At 45.0% G+C, this 27955-nt stretch overlaps 2 protein-coding genes across 2 annotated transcripts in view; both read left to right on the top strand.

The window, feature by feature from the left end:
* The first annotated feature begins 3731 nt into the window (after nucleotides 1–3731).
* Nucleotides 3732–5730, top strand: LOC101420420 (small ribosomal subunit protein eS12-like). The gene is made up of 2 exons (XM_071214478.1): nucleotides 3732–3746; nucleotides 5347–5730. The coding sequence occupies exons 1-2, from the start codon at nucleotides 3732–3734 to the stop codon at nucleotides 5728–5730; spliced, it is 399 nt and encodes a 132-aa protein (XP_071070579.1).
* Nucleotides 5731–21858: 16128 nt separating this feature from the next.
* Nucleotides 21859–27955, top strand: part of SNX4 (sorting nexin 4) — a 94754-nt gene continuing 88657 nt past the window's right edge. Inside the window, exon 1 of the mRNA XM_004465821.4 lies at nucleotides 21859–22084. Within this exon, the coding sequence (XP_004465878.1) occupies nucleotides 21944–22084 (141 nt within the window). The 5' untranslated portion in view covers nucleotides 21859–21943. The remainder of the gene's footprint in view (nucleotides 22085–27955) is intronic.

Below are 27955 nucleotides of genomic sequence, written 5' to 3' on the forward strand. Positions count from 1 at the left end.
AAAGAACAAGTTTTATACAAAATGTTATACAGAACATAACTCTGTTTTTTTAAAAAAATTAATTATATTTATGTGTAGTCCATAGGAAAAAAGAGACTGTACAAAAATATAAATAGTCATTATTTCTATATTTGGTATTAGGGATGATTTTTATTTTCTTCTTTTTTCATATTGGTATTTTCCTGGATTATACATTGTTTTTGTAGAAAAAAAAATTAAAGGTCATTTTTAAAAAATAATATGATCCTGTCCATGATATCCATGTGGTAGGTATGTTAACAGGCAGTTTAAGCATCAGGTAGAAAGTTGGATTTGATGACTTCTGAGGTTGCTTCTATTAATTGAACTGCAACTTTGTTTTTGAGCATGTACATGTCACTACATATTTGACTGTATATGTTAATACTAGTCTATGTATCTCTGAACATATATCCATATACCTAGTTCTCCCTCTACTAATTTCATTCTGTGTAAACAAACATAATTGGATGTGATTTAGTTTTGACAGCAACACTGTAACTTATAGACAGATTTCCCTCAAGTACATTCTGTTTTATCCTTCTCAGAGCAGTCTGATAGCTTCTGAATATAAGAAGACTCTTCTTTTTAGAGTGAATGCCAGACTCTTCTGAGGTAGGAAAATACCCTTCAGGTATTGCTCATATGTACAATATTAGTTGGGAGGTGCCACAAGTCTCACTTGTCCCCAGATCACTTAGCCATTGACCTGTCATAGACTTCCTCCCAACCTATCTGGACTGAGTTTCCTAGTTGAAGAGTAAACAACTACTTGCTGACTTAGAAGGCCTCTGTAAAATTGTATTTAAGTTCCTTGGGAGGAGAGAAATATTTCTCTCTTATGGTAGCTTTAATGACTTTTAGCTGCTGAAGAGTCCAGTACTAGCTTGCTGGAGATTTGGGGGAAGTTTCTTAAGCCATAGAAGAATAAAGTATGGTTCTACTGATTCTTGGTATATAATCCAGTCTTCTCCATGGACATATAGTGACAGATCAGTTTGGATAATCACCTCGGCAGGCACTGAGACTGTCTGAAACAGGGTAGGTGCTTAATAATTATTTATTGCATGTTTATTTGAGTAGATAGGAGCTTCATTGTGTCAATTAGAACTCTGCGTTGCATAGAACAAAAACCAACTCTAGTCACATTAAAAATAGAGGAATTCCTTGAAGGATATCAGGAGCTTACAGAATTAAGGCTATGATCTGGCCTTGGAAAGTTGCAGGGCCAACATAGCTCTGGAGACTTGGCACAGAATCTACAGGAAATTTCACAGCTCAGAAACAATCTGGCCCTAGCAACATCACCTGTCTGGTGATGGCTCCAACCTCCAGCATCCCCTCTGACCTGAGACTCAAAGTCTATGGCATCTAAATGGCCAAGTGGAAATTATTTGCCTGGAGGTGATAAAAGAAGGATCTAACATCTTCTACTTCTGAAATGGGAGGTTGCAACAGAAGGTACACAACTGGAAATTGCTCTCCAATCAAGACCTTACACAATGGAAAATTTGCCCAAAAGGAAAATGGTGATTCTAACAGGAAGGGGACAGATTGGATGTTCTGTCAGTACAAATGCCAGCCATGTTGATACTAAAAGGAGAGATGGAGTGAGATTGAGGTTGGTTGCTGGTGAAGACTGAGGGAAAAGAAAGGTCTATTTTTAGAGGAAGAAACAGAATGTGGCTTTCATAATTCCAGCTAGGCAGCTGGAGGAGAATCCTGGGGAGGGGAAAAACAGAATCAGAATAATGGAGAGCAGAGAATAGGTATTTCATGGGGTTCTTAAACTAACTTGGGGACTAAAAAATATTTGTTAAATTAATGACAGAAATGGAGACCTAAAACATAGTATTCAGATATAAGACTAAAATCCCTCCTTTGGCTGGGTTGGGGAATATGTATTACCCCACCTCAGAGCGAGCCTGGCTGGCCTCCGTGCTCCTGAGACTTTTCCAGTAGGTAACCTCAAGCTCTCCCCATTCAGGAGCAGGAAGAGGGAAGAACATCCCTCCCTTGACTGAAGCAGAAGTGCTTGTTTCTGCAATTTCCATGGAATTAACTTTTGGCTTCCCCAGACAGGAGTGATTTTGCCTTCCTACTCTAAGGAAATGGGCTTCTCTTTGTGGATTTTAAGGTGAGGAATCAGCCTTCATTTCTGCCAATTATTTGCCTTCTTTTCCAAAAGAATCTCTCTTCTTCCTCTACTCCATGCAGAGCAGCAACATTGCCCAAGAGTGTGGATTTTAGGGCTCCTAGAAACCTGAGTTTGAATCCTAGGTCTTCCTTTTACTTTCTGGACGTACTTTCTGGATGATTGTCCAATATTACCAGAGCCTGTTTCTTCCTTTGTGAAATGGGGAAATAATATCTGTTTTGCAGGGGCACTTCATGAAAACTTATGTATAGTACCAGGCACATGAAAAAACTGCACCTGTCATAATGCTAGCCATGGGTGTCCAAGAGATACACCCAGGAAAAAGTTCAAGATATCACCTACGTTCCACCCCAGAGTATTTATATAAATATTAATTTCTGTCTCTTTATCAAAAAGAATTCATTCAAAGTCAGAGGATTGATCCCATTCAACTTCAAGACTTAAATAAAGCTACAGTGATGAAGACAATGTGGTATTAGGGAAAGAATAGACAAATAGATCAGTGGAGCAGAATAGAAACCCCAGAAATATAGTCAACTGATCTTTGACAAACAAGGAAAGGCAATTCAATAGGGAGAGGATAATCTTCCTTTCGTTCTTTCTTTTTTTATTTTTATTTGAAGAGGATAGTCTTTTTAACAAATGGTGCTGGACACTCACATGCAAAAAGAAAAAGATCATTCTAGACATAGACCTTATTCTTCCATAAAATCAATTCAAAATGGATCATAGACCTAAGTTTAAAATGCAAAACTATAAAATTTGCAGACAATAACATAGGAGGAAATCTATATGACTTTGGGTTTGGCAATGAGTTCTTGGACACCTCAAAAATACAATCCATGAAAGAAAAAAAAAAGGTAAGTTGGACTTCATTAAAATTTAAAACTTCTTCTCTGCAAAGGTCATTGTTAAGAGAATGGAAAAGAGAAGCCAAAGACTGGGGTAACATATTTGTAAAACACACATGTGACAAAGGACTTGTACCCAAAATATAGAACTTTTTATTAAAACTCAATAAAAAGAAAATAACTCAAATTTTGCAATGAGCAAAGAGCTAAACACTCCTCACACAAAGAGGATCTACAGATGGCAAACAAATATATAGAAAAGTACCGAACAGTATAACTCATTAGGGAATTCCATATGAAAGACAATGAAATGCCACTAAATACCTATTAGAATAGCTAAAATTTAAGAAATCAACAATATCAAAAGTTTATCAGGATGTGGAGCAACAGGAACTCTCATTCATTGCTGGTAGGAATGCAAAACGGTACAATCACTTTGGAGGACAATTTGGAAGTGTCTTACAAAACTAAACCTAGGCTTACCATATGATTCAGCAATTCCACTCCTAGGTATTTACCCAAAGGTGTTGAAAACTTATGTCCACACAAAAAACTGCACGTGAATGTTTATAGCAGCTTTATACATAATTGCCCAAAACTGGAGGCAACAAGATGCCCCTCAATAGGTGAATGGATAAACAAATTGTAGCACATCAATACAATAGAATATCATTGACAGATAAAAAGAAATAAGCTATCAAACCATGAAAAGGTATGGAGTAAGTAATCTTAAGTGAATATTGCTAAGTTAAGGAAGCTACTCTGAAACGGTTATATATTATTCCAACTATATGACATTCTGAAAATGGCAAAACTATACAGATAGTAAAAAGATTAGTGGTTGCACAATACATTTTTATGATACTGTAATGGTGGATACATGACCTTAGAATTGTACAACACAAAGAGTGAACCCTAATGTAAACTATAGACTTAGTAAGGAATAATGTCTCAACACTAATTGTAGCAAATATACCACACTAATGCATGATGTTAATAGGGGAAACTATGTATTTGTAGGGGTATCTCATAACTCTCTGTACTTTTTGTGTAATTTTTCTGTAAACCTAAAACTGCTTTAGGGAAGCAAATGTGGCTCAAGTGATAAGGCCTCCGCCTACCATATGGGAGGACCCAGGTTTGATCCCTGGAGCCTCCTGGTAAAAATAAAAAAAGAAGAGAAAGCGTGCCTGAGCAGCAAGGCAGTGCCTGTGTGGTGAGCCGAATGCCCATGTAGGTGCCTGTGTGGTGAGCCAGCACCCACGCAGTGAGCCAGCGCCCACACAGTGAGCCGAGTGCCCATGTGAGTGCCCACATTGTGAGCCAGTGCCTGCATGGTGAGCCAGTGCCCATGTGGTGAGCCAGTGCCCACGCGAGTGCCCATGTGGCGAGCTGAGTGCCCATGTGAGTACCCACGTGGTGAGCCAGTGCCTGCACAGCGAGCCAGTGACTGTGAAAGGGAATCACTCAGCAAGATGACGATGCAACAAAAAAAGACGAAGGAGAGAGTCAAGGTGAAGTGCAGCAGCAGAAACCAGGAACTGAGGTGGCGCAATTGACAAGGAACCTCTCTCCACATCTGAGGTACCCAGGATCAAATCCCAGTGAATCCTAGAGGAGAAAGATGAGAAAGGAAGACAAAAAAAGAGATACAGAAGATCACACAGTGAATGGACCCAGACAGCAAAAACAGCGGGGGGGGGGGGGAGAGAAAAAGTACATAAAACTGGTTTAAAAATAAAGTTTAGTATTAAAAAGAAAACTTGTTTAGTTTTTAGGCAGCTCCAAGGGCAAGACATGTTATCTAGTGGAGACAAGTATCAATTTTCTAGCAATATGTTATTTTGTAATAGAACAGAATTAATTCAAGGTACTATCAGAGCTTAAATGAAATTTCCCTTAAAACCTCTCAATTCCTATTTATACTAAAGAAATAAATGGTGGGGCAATGTTATGTAGAATGATGGCCATTGCAGTGTTTTTTATAAATGTGAAACTTGGACACAACTTCAATTATAACTACAGAGAATTTTGAAAGTGAATTATAGTAATTAAATTTACAATGAAACTTTATGTAGCATTAAGAAGATGAAATAAAAAATATATTCACTTTGAAAGGTATTTTTGCTTTTAAAAATATATTTTTAGTTTTAAAAGATACATAAATCACATATTCTTGCTTTTTTAAGTTAAATTATAAAATTATAAAATTATAAAATAGCATAGTGTGATTTCATTTTTATTATATGTATGTATGATATTTTAAGGCAGGGGTTCTTTTCTGTGGTGTATAATTCTTTTTAAAAATATATCTTTTAGCTCTTTCCTGCCGCCGTGGAGCTACCCACAGGCGGAGGCTCGGGGGATTTCAAGATTCAGCTCCACCCGCAACCCACCGCCCTGGCCGAGGAAGGCATTGTTGCTGGAGGTGTAATAGGTGTCAACACTGCATTGCAAGAGGTGCTAAAAACTGCCCTCATCCACGATTGCCTAGCACGTGGGATCCGTGGAGCTGCCAAAACCTTAGACAAGCGCCAAGCCCATCTTTGTGTGCTTGACTCCAACTGTGATGAACCCATGCATATCAAGCTGGTGGAGGCCCTTTGTGCTGAGCACCAAATCAACCTAATTAAGATCGATGATAACAAGAAACTAGGCCAATGGGTAGGCCTCTGTAAAATCGACAGAGGGCAAACCCGGTAAAATAGTTGGCTGTAGTTGTGTGGTTGTTAGGGACTATGGCAAAGAATCTCAGGCCAAGGATGTCATCAAAGAATATTTTAAATGCAAGAAATGAACAAATAAAAAAACTTTGCTCTCATAAAAAAATAAAATAAAATATATCTTTCCTTTTTTAAAAAAGATACTTGGATTATGTAAATGTTACATAAAAAATAAAGGGGAAAATAAAAATAAAAAAATAAAGGGGATTCCCAAATGCCCCACTCCTTGCACCTACCACATTTTCCCACATTAACAACATCCTTCACTAGTATAGTACATTTGTTACAATTGAACACATTTTGGAGCATTTCCACTAAGCATGGATTATAACTTACATTGTAGTTTACACTCTTTTCTGCACAATTTTGTAAGTTTGGCAAGATATATAATGGACTGTATCTGTCATTGCAATGTCATTCAGGACAATTCCCAAGTCCCCCAAATGCCCCCATGTTACACCTGTTTTCCCCTCTCCCTCCCCTCAGAACCCTCAGTGGCCACTGCCTCCACATCCTTGATGTAAGTTCTTCCATTGCTAGAATCACAATAAGTCTATAGTAGGATACCAGTAAATCTACTCTAGTCCATAGCTCATTCCCCAATCCTGAGGCTTCTGGGATGGTGATGTCCACTTAACTTCTAATTGAGAGGGACTTTGATTCCATAGGGCAGATGGATGGAACTGCCTTGCTTGCAGTTGTGGTTCCTTTGGATAGTCGTTATCCATTATCATCTAATGCAGGGGTTCTTTTTTTTTTTTTTTTTAATTTCTCTCCCCTCTCCCCCAGTTGTCTACTCTCTGTGTCCATTCGCTGTGTTCTCTTCTGTGACCACTTCTATCCTTATCAGCGGCACCGGGAGTCTGTGTTTCTTTTTGTTGCGTCATCTTGTCGTGTCAGCTCTCCGTGTGTGCGGCGCCATTCTTGAGCAGGCTGCACTTTCTTTTGCACAGGGTAGGTCTCCTTACGGGGGGCACTCCTTGCGTGTGGGGCTCCCCTACACAGGGGACACCCCTGCATGGCAGGGCACTCCTTGCTCGCATCAGCACTGCGCGTGGGCCAGCTCCACAAGGGTCAAGGAGGCCTGGGGTTTGAACCACGGACCTCCCATGTGGTAGGTGGATGCCCTATCCATTGGGCCAAGTCCGCTTCCCAAAGACAGGGGTTCTTAACCAGTGTCAGGGGGTCCGTGAGTTTGAACTGAAAACTCAAAGAAACATTATTCTTGTGGGAATGTGATGGTGCGGTTGTGATATATTTATTAAATAATACACAGTATAGTGAGGACTTAGTATGATTTTTATTTTCGTATAGCATGTTCTGAGTGGAAAAAGGTTGGTAAGGATGGAGGAGATGGTTTTATGACCCTGTGGGAAAACCCAAATTTCTAAATGTTTGCCGAAAATGACCATTTGAACAGATGTTGAACTATGTTAGGTCATGGGGTATTGAAACTATGGGAAAGTTGTAAAACGTGATTTTGAGTAATCCTAAAATTTAATTTTAAGACATGCCGATATTGGGTGTCATAAGACTATCTGCTGCTACATTCTGAGAAGGGGTCTGTGGTTTTCAACTGAGTGGCAAAGGGATCCATGACACAAAAAAGGTTAAGAACCCGTTTTAAGGAATACATGCCAAAATGTTAACCGTGCTTATTTTGGGGCTGAGGGAGTATGGGTAGTTTTTATTTTTTTATGTGTATATGTGTTTTCTAATTTTCCCACAATCACATGTATTATATGTACATAAAATAGGGAAAACTAATCACCTGAATTTTCCCACTGACTTTAGGCTCTTGTTTTTCAAATTTGGTTTCTTCAATGACAAATCCTAAGATATAAAGGGACAAAGTTATGTCCAACTGAACACCTTAAAGTGCATATCAAAAACAGGGTTGAAAGAAAAATTTTCACCAAAAAAGGTGTGTGAAAGAAGGGGAAATAGATCTCACCCTCTGCGTCGTCTTCTTTGTCTGCTTCTGCGGCACGGGAATCTGTTTCTTTTTGTTCTGTCATCTTGTTGTGTCAGCTCTCCGTGAGTGCGGCGCCATTCCTGGGCAGGCTATGCTTTCTTTCATGCTGGGCGGCTCTCCTTAGGGGGTGCACTCCTTGCGCATGGGGCTCCCCTACATGGGGGACACCCCTGCGTGGCATGGCACTCCTTGTACGCATCAGCACTGTGCATGGGCCAGCTCCACACGGGTCAAGGAGGCCCGGGGTTTGAACTGCAGGTCTCCCATGTGGTAGACGGACGCCCTCACCACTGGGCCAAGTCCACTTCCCTGTTTTGCTTTGTTTTTAGCACCAGCAGATAGCACTGTTGCCTGCCCTCACTGACTCACAGCAATATGAGATATATCAAATCACCAGACCCACAGCAAGTATCCTAATGGCTCTTAAGATAGTTTCCTTGGTACCTTAAAGCAGGTAAAAGGGCACAAGATAAAGGATACAAATCTGTCCCTGTTATAAATTTTAAAAATAGCCTGACTTAAAAAAATATTTCCTGAGCATTTGCCAAGCATGAATCATCCCTGATAACTTGATAAAATGCATTTAAACATTTATTAAAAGTGTGAGTTTGGAGAGAGAGAGAAAAAAAAAGATACATACTTGACCTAAAAGAATCTAAAGTCTAGTTGAGGGAGACGGACATATAATTAATACAAAATATTACAAGAAAGATCATAACAAGTTTATAAATAGTGATATTATAGTGAGGAGATGATGAGTGAGCAGCAGTTTCAGGGATAAATGGAAATTTGCCATCAGGCCAGAGAAAGCATTCCAGGAGGAGAAAGTTGAGTGTCACTGCTTGAAATGGCTGTTTGGACAGAAAAAAACAGTTTCTCTCCTTGAAAAAATTGATGACCTGGCCTTATGCAAGTAATCTCAACTTACCACAATCTGGTACACCAGTCAGCGTTTCCCATAGGGTTACCATGGAAAATGTTTGTCAAGGAAGCTAGTTTCGAAAATTCAACAAGAAATGCTTGTAGAAAATTATCAGAGTTTTCCAGGGTTTCATGAAACACTGTGCTAACACTTGTTGTGGGAAACTGGCTTACCTGTTTGCTATTGTAAATGTTACACCTGTTAAATGTAGCAGTTGTTAGATGTTGCAGTTGTTCCCTGTTATTGTAAATGATGTTGCAGCTCAGATAACAAACAGCTGCTTGGTAGTTTCCCAAAAATGTGATGGGACAACTAGGGTTGAGGCTCTCAGTTCCAGAAGCTGTGAGTCCACTGGTCCCAGGCTTGTCTCCCCTCTTATGTCTCCCCCTTTATTTCTGCATTGCCTTCCCTTCGAGCCAACCTGTTGTGAGCTGAATGCAGCAAGTGGCGCCCAACGTGGGGATTGAGAGGAGGAAGAATCGCTTCAAGGGAAACTAAAGGTGTTCTTATGGTGCAGAGCCCCGAGTGGTTTGGAAGGCCTTTATAAGTCCTCGGTGAGTAAGGACACTCTCGGGTATTTTAGCAGGGTTACAATGGAAAACGGAGACAGTTCAACAGAATATCACCCATATGTCTGTCTCCTAAAAGAGCTCCTTAAAGCAGGAGGAGCTAAGGTCAGTGAGCCTCGTATATTAGAATTCTTACAGATTATAGAAACCACTTTGACTATTGTTAAATCTATTTTAGAACCATTACAAACGGAAGATGAGGAAGAGAAAAATGAAAATAGAGAATGTGAGGAAGTTTCTCCTACTGAATTTTTTGATGATACTAAATCTGAAGTTGTTTTGCCTTCAGCTCCTCCATTAACTGACTTTAGAAAGTCATCTTCCTCCCCACTGACACCTCCTCCCCCTCCTATACCCAGAGATGCTCAGCCAAAGTTGTCAGCTTTGCAAGAGGGCATTTTACAGTCTAGAATGTAGGGTGACTTGGAGGCGCTTCAAATGGCCTTTCCGGTTACCATACAAGAAAGAGTAGCTCCTGGAGTTGATCCTCAAAACCTGAATGGAGTTTATGAGTTCACTCAGGAACCCTTCCTATTTAAAATTTTGAAAGAGTTAAAAGCAGCCGTGCAACAATATGTTCCAAGTTCTCCTTTTACCTCTGGTGCAGTGCAAGGTCTTACTGAAGGCTCTAGGCTGATTCGGCTGACTGGTCTGCATTGGCACGCATCACCCCAGGGACTGGAGAGTTCTTACAATTCAAAACCTGGTGGTCAGATCATGCAGAGACTCAGGCTGCTCATAATAGAGCCCATAATATCCCCGTTTCCTTGGATCAGTTAGTGGGGGTGGGGAATTGGGTGGGAGTAGAACAGCCATGAACAATGGATGATCAAGCCATCGCACAGTTCGTTGCTGTTGCTTAAGGGCATGAGAAAAAACTGAGGCTAATGGCCAGCCTCTGGTGTCATTTCAAAAAATATTAGAAGGATCTAAAGAACCTAACCCTGACTTTATTGCACGGTTTACAAGAGGCTATCAAAAAACAGATGAATAATTTAGAAGCTGCTGATACTATTTTGCAGCTAATGGCTTACGAAAATGCCAATCAGAATTGTCAGAAAGCTATTGGGATTATGAAAGGTAAAGTGGATTTGACTGGATATATTAAATTGTGCCAGGATGTAGGGACAGAGGGCCACCACGCTACAATGATGGATCAGGCTGTGGCAGGGATGAAAATCAATAAGAGGTTCTCTGGAAAATGTTTTAATTGTGGAAAAATTGGTCATATGAGAAAAGATTGTCGGAAAAGGTCTGAGAGAAAAACAATGCTGCTTGGACAGAATATTTCTGCTCTGAAACAACCTGAGCTGTGTCTACGCTGTGGTAAAGGAAATCCTTGGTCTAGCCTACGTCATTCTAATTATCATAAGAATGGCACCCCCTTGTCAGGAAACTTCCAACCAGCCCGCTCCCACCCTGCTCGAAAAGGGGCTTTCCTGGTTCAGCAGAGCAAGCCCGGCACTCCCTGATTCTCTGCAGTGCCCTGGATTTATACCCCACCACAACAGGAAGTGCAGCTGTAGATATTCCTATGGCAGAACCTGTTATTCTGCTTCCAAGAGCCACCCCTGTCCATGTAAAAATGGGAATAAAGGGATCTTTACCAATTGGCATGGTTGGACTTCTCAAGAGAAGCAGTCTTACAGGGAGTTAGAGTGCATACAGGAGTAATTGATTGTGACTATCAAGGAGAGGTTGTTTTGTTTTCATGCTAATTCTGATGGGGCCTATTTAGCCAAATTAATAAAATTAGTACAAAATTTTTATCAAGGTGTTAAAAGGAATTTTAGGTTTTGAATCAATAGCTTACTCCTGAACTTTAAGTCTTAGTGTAGTCTTAAAGAGTAGTAATCCAAAAAATGTGTTAACTGTCTGTCTAAACTGCTAAATAAGAGCTTAAGTGCATTTATGCTGCTCAGGTTATCCTAACTGGTTGCTGATTACTAATAAGTGTTTCCAAGAACAAGCTTGCATGTTACAGGCAACATGATTCCAGAAGAAATCCCAAAAGTAGTAAAATCTAAGTGTGAAATGATGGAGAGCTTAAAAAAAAAAAAAAGCTGTACCAGAAAAGTAGGAATTATGAGTCAATTGTAAACTTTGTTTCTGTTGGTATGTTATAATTGTTTTTGTGTTTGTCTGTTTGTTCAATGTCAATGTATATTTTAATACCTCTGGATGGTATAAATAAAAACTTCTGAAAGAACTCTATTCAAATGGCCAAAAAATTAAATAAGCACTTATATTATTTGTTGCCGCCTTTCTCCGCCCCTCCTCCCCTTCCAGCCCCCGCCACCCTTCCCGCCAGTCCCGCCCATATTACCAACCTACAATCTGCCCTCTTCCCCAGTAACTGCTTACGGCGTATTACCAGAGGTCTGCCCCCCCAGTTTTAGCCAATCCGCAGCCACCCCTCCGCCCTGCTCTCCCCTTCATACTCCACCCCCTTCCCTGCCTATATAACCAAGTGTACTTCCGCAATAAAGCAGACCTGTTCTTGCGCTCAAGCGGTCTCCGTGGTTTTTCCTCAACCGCGCGTCCCCCATGCCTGGAGAACCGGTGCTCCATCTTGGAGCACCCCCCGCCGGCTGCCTGGCAGGAGCAAGCCCCCCCGACTCTTGGGCCTGAGCGAGGATGAAACCCTCACGCTCAGCTACAACTGGCGCCCAACGTGGCAGCTCCTCCCCCGGCCCCTCTCTGCTGCTGCTGCTGCTGTGATCGTCGTCCTCTCCAGGTAGGGACCCCTCGCCCGGACGAGCCCCAAGGGACCCCTCGCCGTCGTCCCATCCCTATCCCGTCATGGGCGCCTCTTTGTCATTGCGTCAGGCGCCGCAGGTCAGGGCCCTCGCTGCCCTGCTCGATGCCAATGGAGTCCGCGTCTCCTTGCGGCAGCTCCAAAAGTACTGGGATCTCTTGCTCCCTTTTAATCTGTGGCTCGCCACCTGCCAACTCTGGAGCCCGGACACATACTCGCGACTCATAGATCGAGTCACCTCCGCCATGGAGCACGAGAAACGCACCTTCCCAGCAGGCCTCTTACCCGTTCTCGTTGCCATTCGTGCTTGTCTCCTTGGCGCTCCAACCGAAGCCGTTTATGAAGCTTCTCCCAAACGGCCTCTAGACTGTGATCCCGATGAGTCCGCCGACACTGACTCTTTGTCTAACCAACTTGCTGCTGCTCTCGAGCGCGAACCTCCCCGCCCGAGCTCCCCGCAGCAGACGGAAACCACTCCTGCCGCTCCCCAAGATGGCGGACTTCCGCCTTCTTCCCCCACTTCTGCCCAAGATGGCGCACATCCGGCTTCTTCTCCGCTGGTATCCTCCTCCTCCCGCCTCTACCCGCCTCTTCCTGCCCAGTCAGCATCTGGTTTGGGCCCGGAAGCTGCATGGTCGCCATCTTCCACTAAACCGGAAGCGCCCCTCGCGCCATTTTGTCCGCCACCGGATGTGGCTGCTCCACCATCTTGGCCGGCGCCTGGAAGGGTCCCGCCGCCATTTTGTTGTCGCCCGGAAGCCGCTGAGTCGCCATTTTCTCACCCGTGTTCCGCTTATCCCTCGCCGCTGCCGTACGGCAATAGCCCTTCACCTGCCTTGGCTGCTCCATCAGTCCCCAGTGCCGCGCCTTCTCAAGCCCCCCAGCTATATCCGTTGAATCCTCAGCCCACACAGCAGCGACCCCAAACTTGGTTACCCTTTACAGCGGAAGAGGTCAGAACCCTCTGCAAAGCTATAAAGGAAGACGGGATTGGCAGGCCTTATGTGCAACAACTACTTGAGGAGTTGGGGACCCAGCTCATTCTCCCATATGACTGGATTGCACTAGCCCGTGCCATCCTGACGCCGGGTCAATTTATTGAATGGCGCGCCCATTACCAAGCGGCTGTTGACCGGCAAATCGTGGAGAATGCCCAAGCCGGCGTCCTCGATCCCTCCGACGCATACACGGGTACCAACAATTATGCAAACCCTCGTTCTTATCTCGAAATTGACCCAGGGTTTTGGCATCGGGTAAAAGTCCTCGTCCAGCGGTCATTCTCTCTAGTTTCCACCAAGCAGCCCACCAAGCTCGCGCAGCTGCTTCAGGACCCCAATGAAACTTTCCCAGCGTTTGTCGCCCGCGTCCTGGAAGCTTGTCAGCGGAAGATTTCCAGCGAGGATGCCCAGTTTGTGCTGGCCAAAGAACTTATTATAGACGGGTGCCTTGCGCTGTTCCGGGCCGTAGTCCTTCCCATACGCGACAAAGCTCTGCACGAATGGGTCCTTGCTTGCCGTGACGTCGACCCACAAGTCAAAACACTCACCGCTACCTTTGCCTCTGCCATGGCTGTTTCATCCGGCCCCACTTCCGTCTGCTTTCGGTGTGGCCAGCCCGGCCACTTCGTCCGCGAGTGCTCCCAGCCAGGCCCAGCGCCTCGCTCAGACCCGCCGATGCGACGGTCAAGGGGCCCTTCTACACCATGTCCGCGTTGTGGGAAAGGATATCACTGGGCCCGCGACTGCCGCTCCACCCAAAGTTCCCAGCAGCCTTTAAACTCCCAGCGGGGCAGGCCTCAGCCCCACCCCCAAGAGGCCCTCAGGAAAATTCCCAAGCCATAATGTGGACAATGCCCATCACACGCCGCCAGAAACCTTCACTGGAGCTCAAAATCAATGGGCAATGGCTCGATGGACTTCTAGATTCTGGCGCTGAAGTCTCCTGTGTTCCCTTCGAAGTCGCTGCGTTCAATCACTGGCCCCTAGAGACCAGCCCTCAAGTCATCGGCGCCACGGGAGCTGCTACCTCCTGGAAAACATCCCAACCTCTGCATTGGAGTGACCGAGAAGGCCACGAAGGCCAAATTCGCCCACTCGTCCTTTCGTCTGTCCAAACCATCTTATGGGGGAGAGATGTTCTCCGCCAGCTAAAGGCCCGAATCACCACAGAAGCCTTCTCAGCTGCGCTGCCCCCCCCCCTTCTAGGGGCCACTGCTCCCATCTCAAAACCTGACCCTATCCCTCTGGAATGGGACAGAGAGGAGCCCATCTGGGTCGAGCAGTGGCCCTTGCCAGCTCACAAGCTGCAAGCTCTCTCTGCCCTCATTGAAGAACAGCTACAAGCAGGGCATATAGAGTCATCCACTAGTCCCTACAATTCACCAGTCTTTGTCATTAGCAAAAAGAACACCGGCAAATACCGCCTTCTCCACGACCTCCGTGAGATCAACAAACATATTAAGCCTATGGGATCACCTCAGCCAGGATGCCCGCACCCCACCGCAGTCCCCCAGCATTTTCACGCGGCAACCATTGACATTAAGGACTGCTTTTTCTCTATTCCTCTTCACCCCCGGGACTGTCCACGATTCGCGTTCACAGTTCCGCGCATCAACAACTAAGGCGCAGCTCAGCGATTTCAGTGGCGAGTATTGCCTCAAGGCATGCGCAACAGCCCGACTATGTGCCAACTGTATGTCAACCATGCTGTTGAGCCGCTGCGCTCCAAGTTCAATCCCGAGCACACATACATTCTCCACTACATGGACGACCTCCTTTTAGCAGCGAGCTTCAGTGCGCTCCTCAATGATCTGCTCTCGGCAATAATAACAAACCTCTCCAGCCTCGGGCTTACCGTGCAGCCTGACAAAATAAACCTCCAGCCTCCTTTTCAATTCCTAGGCTTTCATTTTCATCGGTTCATCCAACCCGCAAGCCCAAAAATCCACCTTTCTGATAAGATGACGCTAACCGAGCTCCAGCAACTTTGCGGGCAAATCAATTGGCTTTGCTCGGCGCTTCCCATCACAACAGCGCAAATGCAGCCCCTCTTCGAGCTCTTGCAGACCAAGGATAGCCCACCAACTGCAGTCACTCGCAGCATCACCATCACCCCTGCTGCTCGAGAAGCCGTCCAACAGGTCAGCGCCGCTCTGCAGCAATGCCGCCTAGAGCGGTTCTCCCCTGACCTTCCAATTTTGGCTTTAGTTCTGCCAACGCCGGTCACTCCCATGGGTCTCTTATGGCAAGATGGCCCCCTCCTCTTTCTTCATACGTCAAAAAGCAAGCTCCCAAAAATCTGCCCTTTCATAAGGGCCTGGATCGTGCTGGCCACTGACTTAGTACTTCTCTCCATACAGACGTATGGTATCCCGCCACACACCATTGTCTGGCCTTTAGATGCCAAAGAAGTTACCTCCCTCATCATGAACAATGCCCAAATGCAGAGCCTGGTAGAGCTCTTTCGCGGCTCCTTTGACAACCACTATCCTCATCACCGATTGCTGCAGGGAATGTCTCAATTGGCGTTTTCCAACCTGTTCTGTCCATTGCCCGCACGGAACCAGATCCCTTCAGCCATCACTGCCTTCACAGATGCCTCAAAAACGGCGTTTGCTGCCATCATATACACTCCTGGGAATCCTGAGTCACGGCAACTGCTGTTCGCAAATGACTTTTCTGTTCAAGTGGGCGAGCTTCTAGCTGTCGCTGCAGTCTTCAATCTCCACCCAGACCAGCCTCTCAACATCTTTACTGACAGCCTATACACGCTTCAGGTGTGTCGCAGCCTCCCGCTTGCTACTTTCCTACCAGGTGACTCAAACATCGATCGGGTGCTTGCCTTCGTACAGCGACTGCTTGAGGCGAGGCAGCAGCCCTGGTTCATTGCTCATATCAGAAGCCATTCTGGCCTACCAGGACCGCTGGCTCTAGGGAATGACCTCGCTGATGCTTCTGTGTCCAGCCGCCAGGTAAACCCAGTCCTCCTCCATGAAAACCCTGCCGACGGGCCGCGGCTTGGAGACTTTGTTAATCAAGCCAAGCTCCTGCATTCCCAATTCCACTTCTCCGCGCGGTCCATCCAGAAGCTCTTCCCCGACCTACCCATTGAAACTTGCAAACACCTTGTGCGCACGTGCCGGACTTGCGCGCCATTGTTGCCACTTGGGCCTTTGCAGCCTCAGGGTGTTAACCCCCGCGGCCTCCGCCCCAACTCAAGGTGGCAATTAGATGTCACTCATGTCAGTGCATTTGGCCGCCTCAAATATCTTCATGTGGCAATTGACACCTTTTCACATCTGTGCTATGCAGTCCCTCTTGCGGGGGAAAGTGCTAAACACTGCGTCCAGGCGCTTCGCCAAGCTATTTTGTTCATGGGAATTCCATGGGATCTCAAGACAGACAACGGACCAGCATATCACAGTGCCGCCTTCGCCAGCTTCGTGCAGATGTATCACATCACGCATCATTTTGGCATTCCATACAATCCACAGGGGCAAGGAATCGTCGAGCGCACTCACCAACAGCTCAAGCTACTCATTCAAAAAGAAAGGGCCTCCTCTCCCCACAAGGCCCCCGCCGACGTCGTGACTGCCTGCCTCATTCATCACAATCTCCTAACCTTCGATGACCATGGACTCTCCCCCACCCATAAACACTGGGGACCCATGTGGCAGCCCTCGCAAGTTCCCCTTGTCCATTGGAAAGACCCTGCCACAAATCGTTGGCAAGATCCAGCTCCCCTCCTAGCACAGGGGAGGGGCTTTGCTTGCGTCTTTCCAGATTCTGAGCCGCAGCCGCTCTGGATTCCTGGGCGCTGCATTCGGCCCGCCACTGACCCATTAGTTCCACCGAACGATCAGCACCCTATGCCTTCGGTGAGAGATAACACTGACAGTGGATACGGCCCAGAGGTCGCCCCGTTCACCCGGATCCAGCACCAGCCATCATCAAGATGCCGCACCGTCAGATGATGCCTCTACACAGCCTCGCAGCCGTTCTCTTCGTCCTGGCTTCCCTCACTCTCCCAGCCGCTGCCAACCCAAGTCACCAGCCCTTCAATTGGACCCTCTCCCTCTGGCAACAAAAAAGGCTCCTTGCCTCGAACGTAACCGCCTCCGCCCCCTCTTTCACTACTGATGTCGCCAACCTCACTGGACGCACGAACCTTCCGTCTTATGAGTGGGGGGGACACAACCCCGCTGCCACAGGTTTCTACATGTGCCCATCCTCTGCCAGAGGATGCCATGACCCAACGCACTATTACTGTCCTTCCTGGGGGTGCGAAACCATCGCCCACGGATGGTCCAGCGCCCCTAACAAAGACCCATACCTCACTCTCCAGCGTAATGCTACTCGATGGAACACCATCACACTCACAGTCAAAGACCCCAACTCCGACCTCTGGTTACGAGGCCGCATGTGGGGAGCCCGCCTGTATGCAGTAGGCTACGATTACGGTGCCATTATCACTACAAAAAAGGAGCCAATTCCCACACGTTCCACCCCAGTGGGCCCAAATCAGATTTTCAATCCTCCAAAGGCACAGCCCCCTTCCCTGCCTCGCTCCACCTCGCCCGCTCCTTCGCCCGGCACCCCCCTCGCCACTGCCTCCCTCAGCTCCCACAACCCCAAGCCTCGCTTACCCCCTACTCTGTACCCCAGCCCCCTCATTAATCTGATCAGAGCTTCGTACGCTTCTCTAAACTCCTCTCACCCCAACCTCACCAAAAGCCACCTACTCCAGACCGCTCGCCTATAGCTTCTTGTCTTCCTCTCCTTACTTCTCCCCAACTACTCCTCCCCCTCGGGCGAGGGGTACAGGGGCATCACAGGCCCGTTTCGCTGGCAAGGCTCGGCGCGCGCCAGGCGCCGGCGTGCGCCGACCCTAATGGCGGGCACATGCATCCTGGCCAGATGCTATGCTGTCCGCTCACGACCGGCCGGTCCTCGTGGTCTCCCCCCACCCCTCGTCTTATCCCCGTGCCCGTCCCTATAACCTCCTTTTCCTCCTACTCTTCCTCCTAATCCTTGTCTTTTGTTGCTGCGCACGCCGAGCCATTCACACCCACCGTGCGCACCAAAACTTGTTGCTTCAATTTCTTTTTAAAACAAAAGGAACAATTGTTGCCGCCTTTCTCCGCCCCTCCTCCCCTTCCAGCCCCGGCCACCCTTCCCGCCAGTCTCGCCCATATTACCAACCTACAATCTGCCCTCTTCCCCAGTAACTGCTTACGGCGTATTACCAGAGGTCTGCCCCCCCAGTTTTAGCCAATCCGCAGCCACCCCTCCGCCCTGCTCTCCCCTTCATACTCCACCCCCTTCCCTGCCTATATAACCAAGTGTACTTCCGCAATAAAGCAGACCTGTTCTTGCGCTCAAGCGGTCTCCGTGGTTTTTCCTCAACCGCGCGTCCCCCATGCCTGGAGAACCGGTGCTCCATCTTGGAGCACCCCCCGCCGGCTGCCTGGCAGGAGCAAGCCCCCCCGACTCTTGGGCCTGAGCGAGGACAAAACCCTCACGCTCAGCTACAATTATTACCTAAGTTTGAAATGTTAGTGAGATCTCTATAGTTGTATAATAGAAATGTATATAGTTGATTAATAGAATTACTATAAGTCTCTTCATAAAAAAATAGTTCTTGCTTAAATTGAGATGAATATTTTTCTTCACAGGATGAAATGAAAGATGTAAAAGTTAAGCAAATATTGAAATAGGTAAAAAGTTTTGTGGGAATGCTAACTGAAATTTAAGATGTAGTTTGTCTTAAAATAGTTAATATGGAGATATGTGGGACAGAACTAGTATGCATATACCAGCGGTAAAAGTATTGTAGTAGCATTCAGTGACATAATGTGTTCTGTAAAAGTAAATCAAGCCTGTTTAAAAACAAAAAGTGCAAAAACTGTGTGAAAAGGTCAACAAAGGACTTTTGCAGTTCCTCAAGGCTTTCTGCCATGGCCTGATGGCAGGGAATCCTGCTGCATAGAAGAAACCTGTGGCAGTGACCCTACTGAGAAACATCAAAGACAAAGGTATTTTAAAAGCCTGGAAGAGGCAAACAATTGACACAAACTCTAAGGTCCCTTTCACTCTATCAAATTCTTAAATGTTGTTTGGTTGGATAAGACAAAATTATACTCTCTGTTGTAATTGATAAAGTACAATGTTTTCTCATGTTAAAAGAATTTGTAATATTGTTGGAATACTAAAAATCTTTTATCCCTCACTGAGCTGTGTTAATTGGGAAAGGTCCTTCATGGGAGTAGGAGGACCTCCAGCAGACTGCTTTAAAAAAAAGAAAAAAAAAAAAAAAGCGGAGAAGGTGGATATTGACCTAGCCTGTGAATTGGATGTGGCCAGTACCAATATTGGCTTTGGGTGGGGTATGTGGCAAAGGCAAGATTCTAATTAAGTACCCCCTCGGGTTTTAGTCACAATTGTGGGAAGGCGCTATAAGTACAATATAAAAAAGTAATTGTGTGCAGCATAGGAAGCCCTGCTGAAAGTGAAAGGCTTAACCCAATAGTGTCTGGTTACTCTGAAGACTGCCATCCCTATCCAGGGGTGGATTGCAAATACTAAAAACAAGACAGAAACAATGGACTGTTGTGAATCACTCTCTATGGGGAGAGATCTGTGGAAGAACATCTGGGACACCTGCCAGGAGTGACATGCAATTGTCTGTCATGTTCCTGCCCATTCCTCTAACATCCCTCTCAGGACTGTTGAGGCAGATGCCTCATGAGGATCCAGAGCCATGAAATTGGGACCTGAGAGGAAGCAGAGCGGCTCCACCAGAAAAGTGAACATCATGAATATCAGACCTTGGGGTGCCTAGCGCATCAGTTCCTGCTGCCTGCTATTCACCAACAGCTTGTGGCCTTAATGCTCATGTCAATGACTGTGACATCAGCACCCTCCTGCTCCTAGAAGGGGCAAAATATGCTTTCACTGCTACAGAAACTGCATTGGAACTCTTAGAACAAGCCAGCTATTTTCTGCCTGAAAAATGAGTCCTCACAATGATGGACTAAGTTTATATTCAGCACTGAGTTGTGGCCCCAGGTCCAGTGAAGAAGCTAAGAGCAGGACCAAGGAAGGTATTGGAGTAATGCGATAAACTTCCAGCTGCCCCACAGCCCAAAATGGGGAAGTAAGAATTTGTCATTGCCTATGCCTCCAACTATGCAAATTGGAGAAAATGAGGTAATTTTTGATCAAGTACTGGCCTATATAGCTTTGTTGGTAGGAAATCTTAAGCCTATGAGAAATGAAAGTTTAGCCATTAAATGTCTGCTAGTTGGAACTCTTATTGTTTGTTGTTGTATAATCTATGGTAGTTATGGATTATGTATATAAAATGCTTGAATACTAACCAGAACTTTAATAATGAAACATGGTATACTTGATTTGATGAACTGTAAAGTCATATATAAATGTGTCTTGATGTAAATCTCTTGTTTCAAGTTTGAACAATCCTGAGACTGAACATATTTGGGGGAGGGGGGAGAAAAAAAAAAGTATTGTTCAAACCTAAAAGTGAAAATATCACGCAGGAAGCTTTGTTAATCAGTGAAACATCATTTGTGTAGACTTTGCAAAAACAAAAAGGGGGAAATGTTGTGGGAAACTGGCTTACCTGTTTGCTATTGTAAATGTTACACCTGATAAATGTAGCAGTTGTTAGATGTTGCAGTTGTTCCCTGTTATTGTAAATGATGTTGCAGTTCAGATAGCAAACAGCTGCTTGGTAGTTTCCCAAAAATGCGATGGGACACTAGGGTTGAGGCTCTCAGTTCCAGAGGCTGTTGAGTCCCCTGGTCCCAGGTTTGTCTCCCTTCTTGTGTCTCTACATTTATTTCTGTGTTGCCTTCCCCTCGAGCCAACCTATTGTGAGTTGAATGCAGCAAACACTCTCTTCTTTTCTTCTCTTTTTCCCCTCCCCCTTCCTTCTTATTTTTGTCTTTATCATAAGTTAGTGGGGTGTTTGAAAGGGAGAAAAGATTTCAAATGCTTCCAAGTAAGGAAGTATCTACTTTCCTTCCGTGCTAACATTCAAGCGCGGCTTCAGCTAAATGCCTCGCTTTCCTCAAAACCTTGAAAGTATTATCTTTTCTTGAAGGCCTTACTCAACCTGTTGAAAGTTAATAATTTATGCTGCTCAGATCTTTCTGGGAAAAAATGGAACCAATAATGACAGGCAAGCCTGAGTTCGAGAGGGAGATGCTCTGACAAAGACCTTCAGTTTCTTTTCTCTTTAATTTTTAAGAAGATCTATGTTATTTCTCAGCCCCCTCGTTGTTAGCGCGGGCTCTCTCCTCTCTGCCTGTTGTGTGTTAGTCTTTCTAGGAGGCACCAGAACCCAGGCCTCCCATCGGGGAGGGAGGCACCCAGTCACTTGAGCCCCCTGAGCCACCTCTGCTCCCTGCTTCTTGTGCCTCCTCCTGGAGTCATATCCGTGGTCAGACCACTCACTGTCTTGCTCGTCTTCTTTAGGAGACATTGGGAACCAACAGGACCTCTCCTGTGGTAGAGGGGTACAGCAACTGCTAGCGCCACCTTCGCTTCGCTCCAATTTCTTTTGATTTTCAAATGATCCCCTACTGGCCAATGTCTACTTCTGGTCTTGAACTTTGCCTTGACTTTCTATCTTCCTCTGCCTCCACCAGATCTCCCAGATTTCTGGGTCTCCTGTTTTAGGGCCCGGTCAGTTCCTCTGCAGGCCCGCCTTGCCGCCTTGGGCCCCGGGCCCCGCCGGGTCTTTAGGCCCCCGGGTTTCCGGGTTTCCGCAGTCGAGAGCCGGGCAGGAAGTGCCCGGGGCTGGCGGGGGCCGGGGCGGGGCGGGGGGCGGTGCCTGGGCGGTGCCTGGGCGGTGCCTGGGCGGTGCCTGGGCGGTGCCTGGGCGGTGCCGCCGAGGACTGGCCGCCGTGGCGCAGGCGCACTGAGTCCACCGCGCTGTACTGCAGCCATGGAGCAGGCACCCGCGGATCGCGAGCGGCAGCTGCAGCCGGCGCCCCTGGAGCCGCTGGGCATCCCCGACTCTGGGCTAGAGGCGGCGTTCGAAGAGGAAGCGGAGGGGCCCCAGGAAGAAGGCACCAGGGACGGCACGGTGAGGAGAAGGGGCGGGAGAAGCCGTGGGGCCTGTCCTGGGGCCTAGCGCCTGGGCTGGGCCAGGGGGCTCGGCCGGGGAGGTCCTGGACCGGGGCGAAGCGGGGTGAATAGACGGGACCACAGGTGTACGGGGTGTTCAGTGGGAGAAAGGGGTCCAGGTGTGAGGCGAGCGCCAGCCCCTGCGGGTACCGAGGGGAGGGACGTCAGGACCGCGGTGAGGAGAGTGGAGAGGAGGGGACGCGTGGGTGTGGTTCCCGGGCGCTGAGATCCGAGCCTGGGAGAGGCGAGGCTGGAGGAGGTGCGGTCGTTAGTGGTCGCGTACTCTGGAGGTTGGGATCGGAAGAAGGCCGGAGCTTCTGCGAGCCTGGAAGGGGTGTGTGTAGGGGGGCATGGTTTAATGGGCTCCTTGGGGGAGGGAGAGCGGTGTTTGAGCAGGAGGCTAATGAGGGACTTCCGTGAGGAAGGTTGGAAGAAAGTGTCAGGTTCAAGATGAGGTACAAATGAAAAAAAAAAAAAAAAATTTGAGTGCTTTCATTCCGAAGTGTTTTCACTGTAATGCAAGATTTGTAGACCAGGTTAAATTTAAATTTAGACTAGCGCGGAACTTGAAACTACAGTCTCTCAATTTAGTGGACCTCCTTACACCACCTTCATCAGTGTATATTGCTCATCCAGTCGTTTTGGTTCTCTTTTCTGGAACAGGTGTTACTGATTATATAAAACTGTCCATCTTCATGATAGAGGAATAAAGAAAAATGAGTTATTTGCTTATTTTAACCTGAAATACTCAGAGTTTAGAGGCCAGGCATCTAAGATGGTTTCAGATAACTGGGGAATGTGGGAGTTGAAGGTTTTACCTATTTAGGGAAATGTCTAGGTCTGTTGGGTAACGTGAAGACTTTTTAACTTTACAATTTTCACTTAATTGTTCTCTAAATTCTAGAATTATTGTGGAGTGGCCAGGATCTCATAATGTCAGAGCAGTGTGTGTATTTTGTAATGCATAAATTCAGCTTTTTATGCAAGCTCCTGCCCTTTCCTTAGTTTTTCCTTTTTCTTTAAAAAAATTTTTTTATCATGAAGTATATCATTAATGAAAACAAGACTTTCACAAACTTAATATCATTTCCTTTGATATGTTTTTCTGGATCACAGCCCCCTCCCTCCACCACAGAGGTAACCTATGTTCTGAATTCCGTATTAATAATTCTTTTGCTTTTCTTTATAATTTTACCATATGTATCCCTAAACAGTTTGTTTTGTTTTGCCAGATTTTTGAAATTTATATAAATGGGATAATTCTTCTGCAACTTGCTTTCTTTGCTCAAGATTATATATATATTTTTAAGATTTATTTACTTATTTCTCCTCCCTTCTCTCCCCCCCCTCCCCTTATCTGTTCTCTGTGTCTATTTGCTGCGCCTTCTTTGCCCGCTTCTGTTGTTGTCAGCAGCACAGGAATCTGTGTTTCTTTTGGTTGCGTCATCTTGTTGTGTCAGCTCTCCAGGTGTGAGGCGCCTGGGCGGCTCTCCTTACGGGGAGCACTCATTGCGCATGGGGCTCCCCTACGTGGGGGACACCCCTGCGTGGCAGGGCACTCCTTGTGCCCATCAGCACTGTGCATGGGTCAGCTCTACACGGGTCAAGGAGGCCCGGGGTTTGAACCGCGGACCTCCCATGTGGTAGACGGATGCCCTAACCACTGGGCCAAGTCTGCCGCCCTCTTTGCTTAACATTAAGCTTTGGGAATTCATCCAAAATGTAGCTTAGTTCTTTCAATTTCATGTCTGTGTATGATGCCATTTATTGAAATTCTGTAGTTGATTTATCTCTTTCTGTTTCTAAACATCAATAACTATCTTTTACAGAGCTCTTGGTGCAAATATCCTAGAGTCTAGTATAAACTTTTGGGTGAAATTGCTGGATGGTAGAGTATTAGCATATTCAACTCTAGAAGGAAGTTCCAAATTGTTTTCCAAAGTGATTATACCAGTTTATACTTCCATCAGCTGTGCCTGATGCTCTGCATCTTTACCAGTGCTTAATATTTTCAGACTTTAAAATATTTGCCAATTTTCTTAGGTACACCTCTTTTTTTGTGTTAAGCTGTTTGTTGTAGATTATTTCAGAAGACAAGTATCCTATCTTTTGTTGGCTGTATCTCAAGAAATTTTAATTTTGATTATGATAAAATTTTAGTAATTATTTTGAGAGAGCCTTGGACTTTAGTTAACCGATATGAAATTGCAATCTGAGCATAAAATCCATTTATATTAAAAGTGATTATAATGTCTTTTACAAATTAATAAACAACAAAAACCTATTGTATATTGTTTGACATTTGAAAACCTAGAAATGCCATCATACAGAAGTTCTAGTTAAACAGTATTACCTAAGGTTTTAGGAAAATGTTTGTAAATATGTTAAAAGTACCTCTCTGTTTATGGGGTTCCCTAAAACAACTTCCTAATTTAGTAATTCATAAAGACTATCAATCCATTTGGGAAGATGTTTCAGAATCACCAAGAGTCTAAACACATACACTCATTTCCCACCTTCCCCCCACCCGCCAAAGAAGTACCGAAAACCTTAGAGGATCATCTGTTCGCTTTCCCCTCTGTCTCCTCTCCAGCCCATCAGCAGTTGAGAATTATTTCAACAGTCTTGCCTTTTTGCTACTCTTACTGATAGGAATGTGGTTTGGGCAGAAAGGTAAGTTAGTATGCTCTGTGCAATGGGGCTCTGCTTTTCATTTAATTCTCAAAATGGTGCCCAAGAGATAGTAGTCTTCCTGTTTTAAAGATGAAGAAGCAGAGATTCAGAAGTAATTTTTCCAAGCTAAATTAAACTAGTCAGTGTCATGGCTGGGATTGGAGCCATGGTTCTATCCATTGAACCTTGCTGCTGCATTCCAAAAACAAGAAATGAAAAAGCTAAAAATAGTCTTGCTCCAATACTGTATTTTGACATTTTTAGTGTAGTTAGGATTAGTTGTAATTTTTAAAAATTGAAGTATATCATTCATACATGAACTAGCATAAACAATGAGTACATAGTAAAGATTGTGAACTTATAAAATAAACATATATACATCACACAGGGGTCTCATACATCACCCCTCCACCAACACTTTGCATTGTTTTGAAACATTTGTTACAAACTATGCAAGAGCATCCTCAAAATATTACTCCCAACTATAGTCCTTATCTTACATTTGGTGTATTTTTCCCTCAACCCACACTCTTTTTTAAAAAAAAATTATTTTGGTTACAGATGTGAACTTGCAAAACCATCATACAGATGTGTAGATTTCCCATATAACAACACACCATGGTGGAACATTTGTTATAGATTATGAGATAATATCATCAGACATTATCACCAGTCGTGGTCCATAGCACATATTTGATACACTTTTTCTGTACACCTCCATTATCAACACAGTACAGATTTGGCATTGATGCAAGAGTATTATAGTATTGCTGTTAACCACAGTCTATAGGTCACACCAGTTGTAGTTTTCCCATTCTTCTCCATATTCCCATCACCCTGCAATAGGGATGTATATCTGCTCTAGCTCACAGAAGGACTCTTGAATTTCTACTCTTATCCATTATCCTCATCCACCTCTGGGTTCACTGTGTTAAGTCCTTAGATTATTCTTTAGCTTTCTTTCTATTGACATTTACTTCCCCAGACTACCGTTTTCAGCCGCAGTCCCATTTATAAACCAGTTGCTACTCACTATAATGTGTTACCATCAACTCTATCCATTTCCACACTTTTACAGTCAAGTTAATTAAAACTTCTACATACATTAAGCATCAGTATTTCTTCTCAATCCTCCTCTTACTTCCTCATCTATACTCTAGGTTTTAATTCTGTGTGTTTATTATTCATATTTAGTTCATATTAATGAGACCATGCAATATTTGTCCTTTTGTGTCTGGCTGACTTTGCTTAGTATAATGTCTTCAAGACTCATTCATGTTATCACATGTGTCCCAATTCCATTTCTTCTTACTGCAGAATAGTATTCCATGGTATGTATATACCGCATTTTGTTTGTCCATTCATTGGTGAATGGACACTTGGGTTATTTCCATCTTTTGGCAATTGTGAATAATGCCACTATGAACATTGGTGTGCAGATGTCTGTTCGTGTCACAGTTTTTAGTTGTGGATATATTCCTAGTAGAGGAATTGCTGGATTATATAGCAGTTCTATATTCAGCTTCCCGAGGAACTGCCAAACTATCTTCCATAGAGGCTGCACCATTTTACACTCCCACCAACAGTGAAAGTATTCCTGTTTCTCCACATCTCTCCAGCACTTATTGATGTCTGTTTTTTTAATAATGGCCATTCTATGTAGTATGAGATGATGTCTGAATTATCATTTTGATTTGCATTTCCCTAATAGCTAATGATATGGAATATTTTTTTCATGTGTTTTTTGACCATTTGTATTTTCTCTTTGGAGAAATGTCTATTTAAATATTTTGCCCATTTTTAAATTGGATTGCTTGATCTTGTATTGTTGAGTTGTATGATCTCTTTATATAAAAAGGAATTCAAACCCTTATTGGATATTTGGTTTCCAAATAATTTCTCCCATTAAGTGGGCTACCTTTTCACCTTCTTGAAATCCTTTGAATCACAAAAATTTTTAAGTTTGAGCAGGTCCCATTTATCCATGTTTTCTTTATGTTTTAACTTTTTAAGGTACCACGAAACTATCACAGTGGCTGTCCCATTTTACGTTGCTGTCAACAATGTACAGTGAAAAACATCTCCTTCAATACTTGCTATTTCCTGTTTTTATTTTTTTATTTTTTGTTTTTTATTGAAGTTAATAGATCACAAAGAGGGAAGTGGACTTGGCAAGGGGTTAGGGCATCCGTCTACCACATGGGAGGTCTGCGGTTCAAACCCCGGGCCTCCTTGACCCGTGTGGAGCTGGCTCACGCGCAGTGCTGATGCGTGCAAGGAATGCCTTGCCATGCAGGGGTGTCCCCGCATAGGGGAGCCCCACGTGCAAGGAGTGTACCCCGTAAGGAGAGCTGCCCAGCGGGAAAGAAAGTTCAGCCTGCCCAGGAATGGTGCTGCACACACGGAGAGTTGACACAGCAAGATGATGCAACAGCAAAAAAAGAAACACAGATTCCTGTGCCGGTGACAACAACAGAAGCAGACAAAGAAGAACACGCAGCAAAATGGACACAGAGAACAGACAACTGGGTGGGGAGAGGAGAGAAATGAAAAAAAAAAATCACAATGTTACATTAAAAAACATGAGGTTCCCATATAACTGCACTCCCTAACTCCCACCCCATCACTTTTGTAAATTGTATTTTTTTGAAGATATATACATTTCAAAAAATGTTACATTAAAAAACGTAAGAGGTTTCCATATACCCCCACCTCCCCACCCCACTCCTCCCACACCAACAACCTCCCCCCATCATTGTGGCACACCCGTTGCACTCGGTGAATACATTTTGGGGCATTGCTGCACCACGTGGATAATAGTTTACCCTGTAGTTCACACTCCCCCCCCAGTACATTCAGTGGGTTATGGCAGGGTATATAAAGTCCAGCATCTGACCCTGCAACATCATTAGGACAACTTAAAGTCCCAAAAATGCCCCCACATCACATCACATCTACCTTCTCCTTGCCCTCAGCAACTACTGTGGCCACTTTCTCCACCTCAATACTACAATTTCTTCTATTACTAGTCACAATAGTTTTATAGTAGAATATCAGTAAGTCTACTCTAATCCATATTTTATTCCTCCATTCTGTGGACCCTGGGATGGTGATGTCTACTCCATCTCTATATCAAGAGGGGGCTTAGATTCCATGT

This window comes from Dasypus novemcinctus, chromosome 4, assembly GCF_030445035.2.
Source record: "Dasypus novemcinctus isolate mDasNov1 chromosome 4, mDasNov1.1.hap2, whole genome shotgun sequence".
In the NCBI taxonomy this organism is placed as follows: domain Eukaryota; kingdom Metazoa; phylum Chordata; class Mammalia; order Cingulata; family Dasypodidae; genus Dasypus; species Dasypus novemcinctus.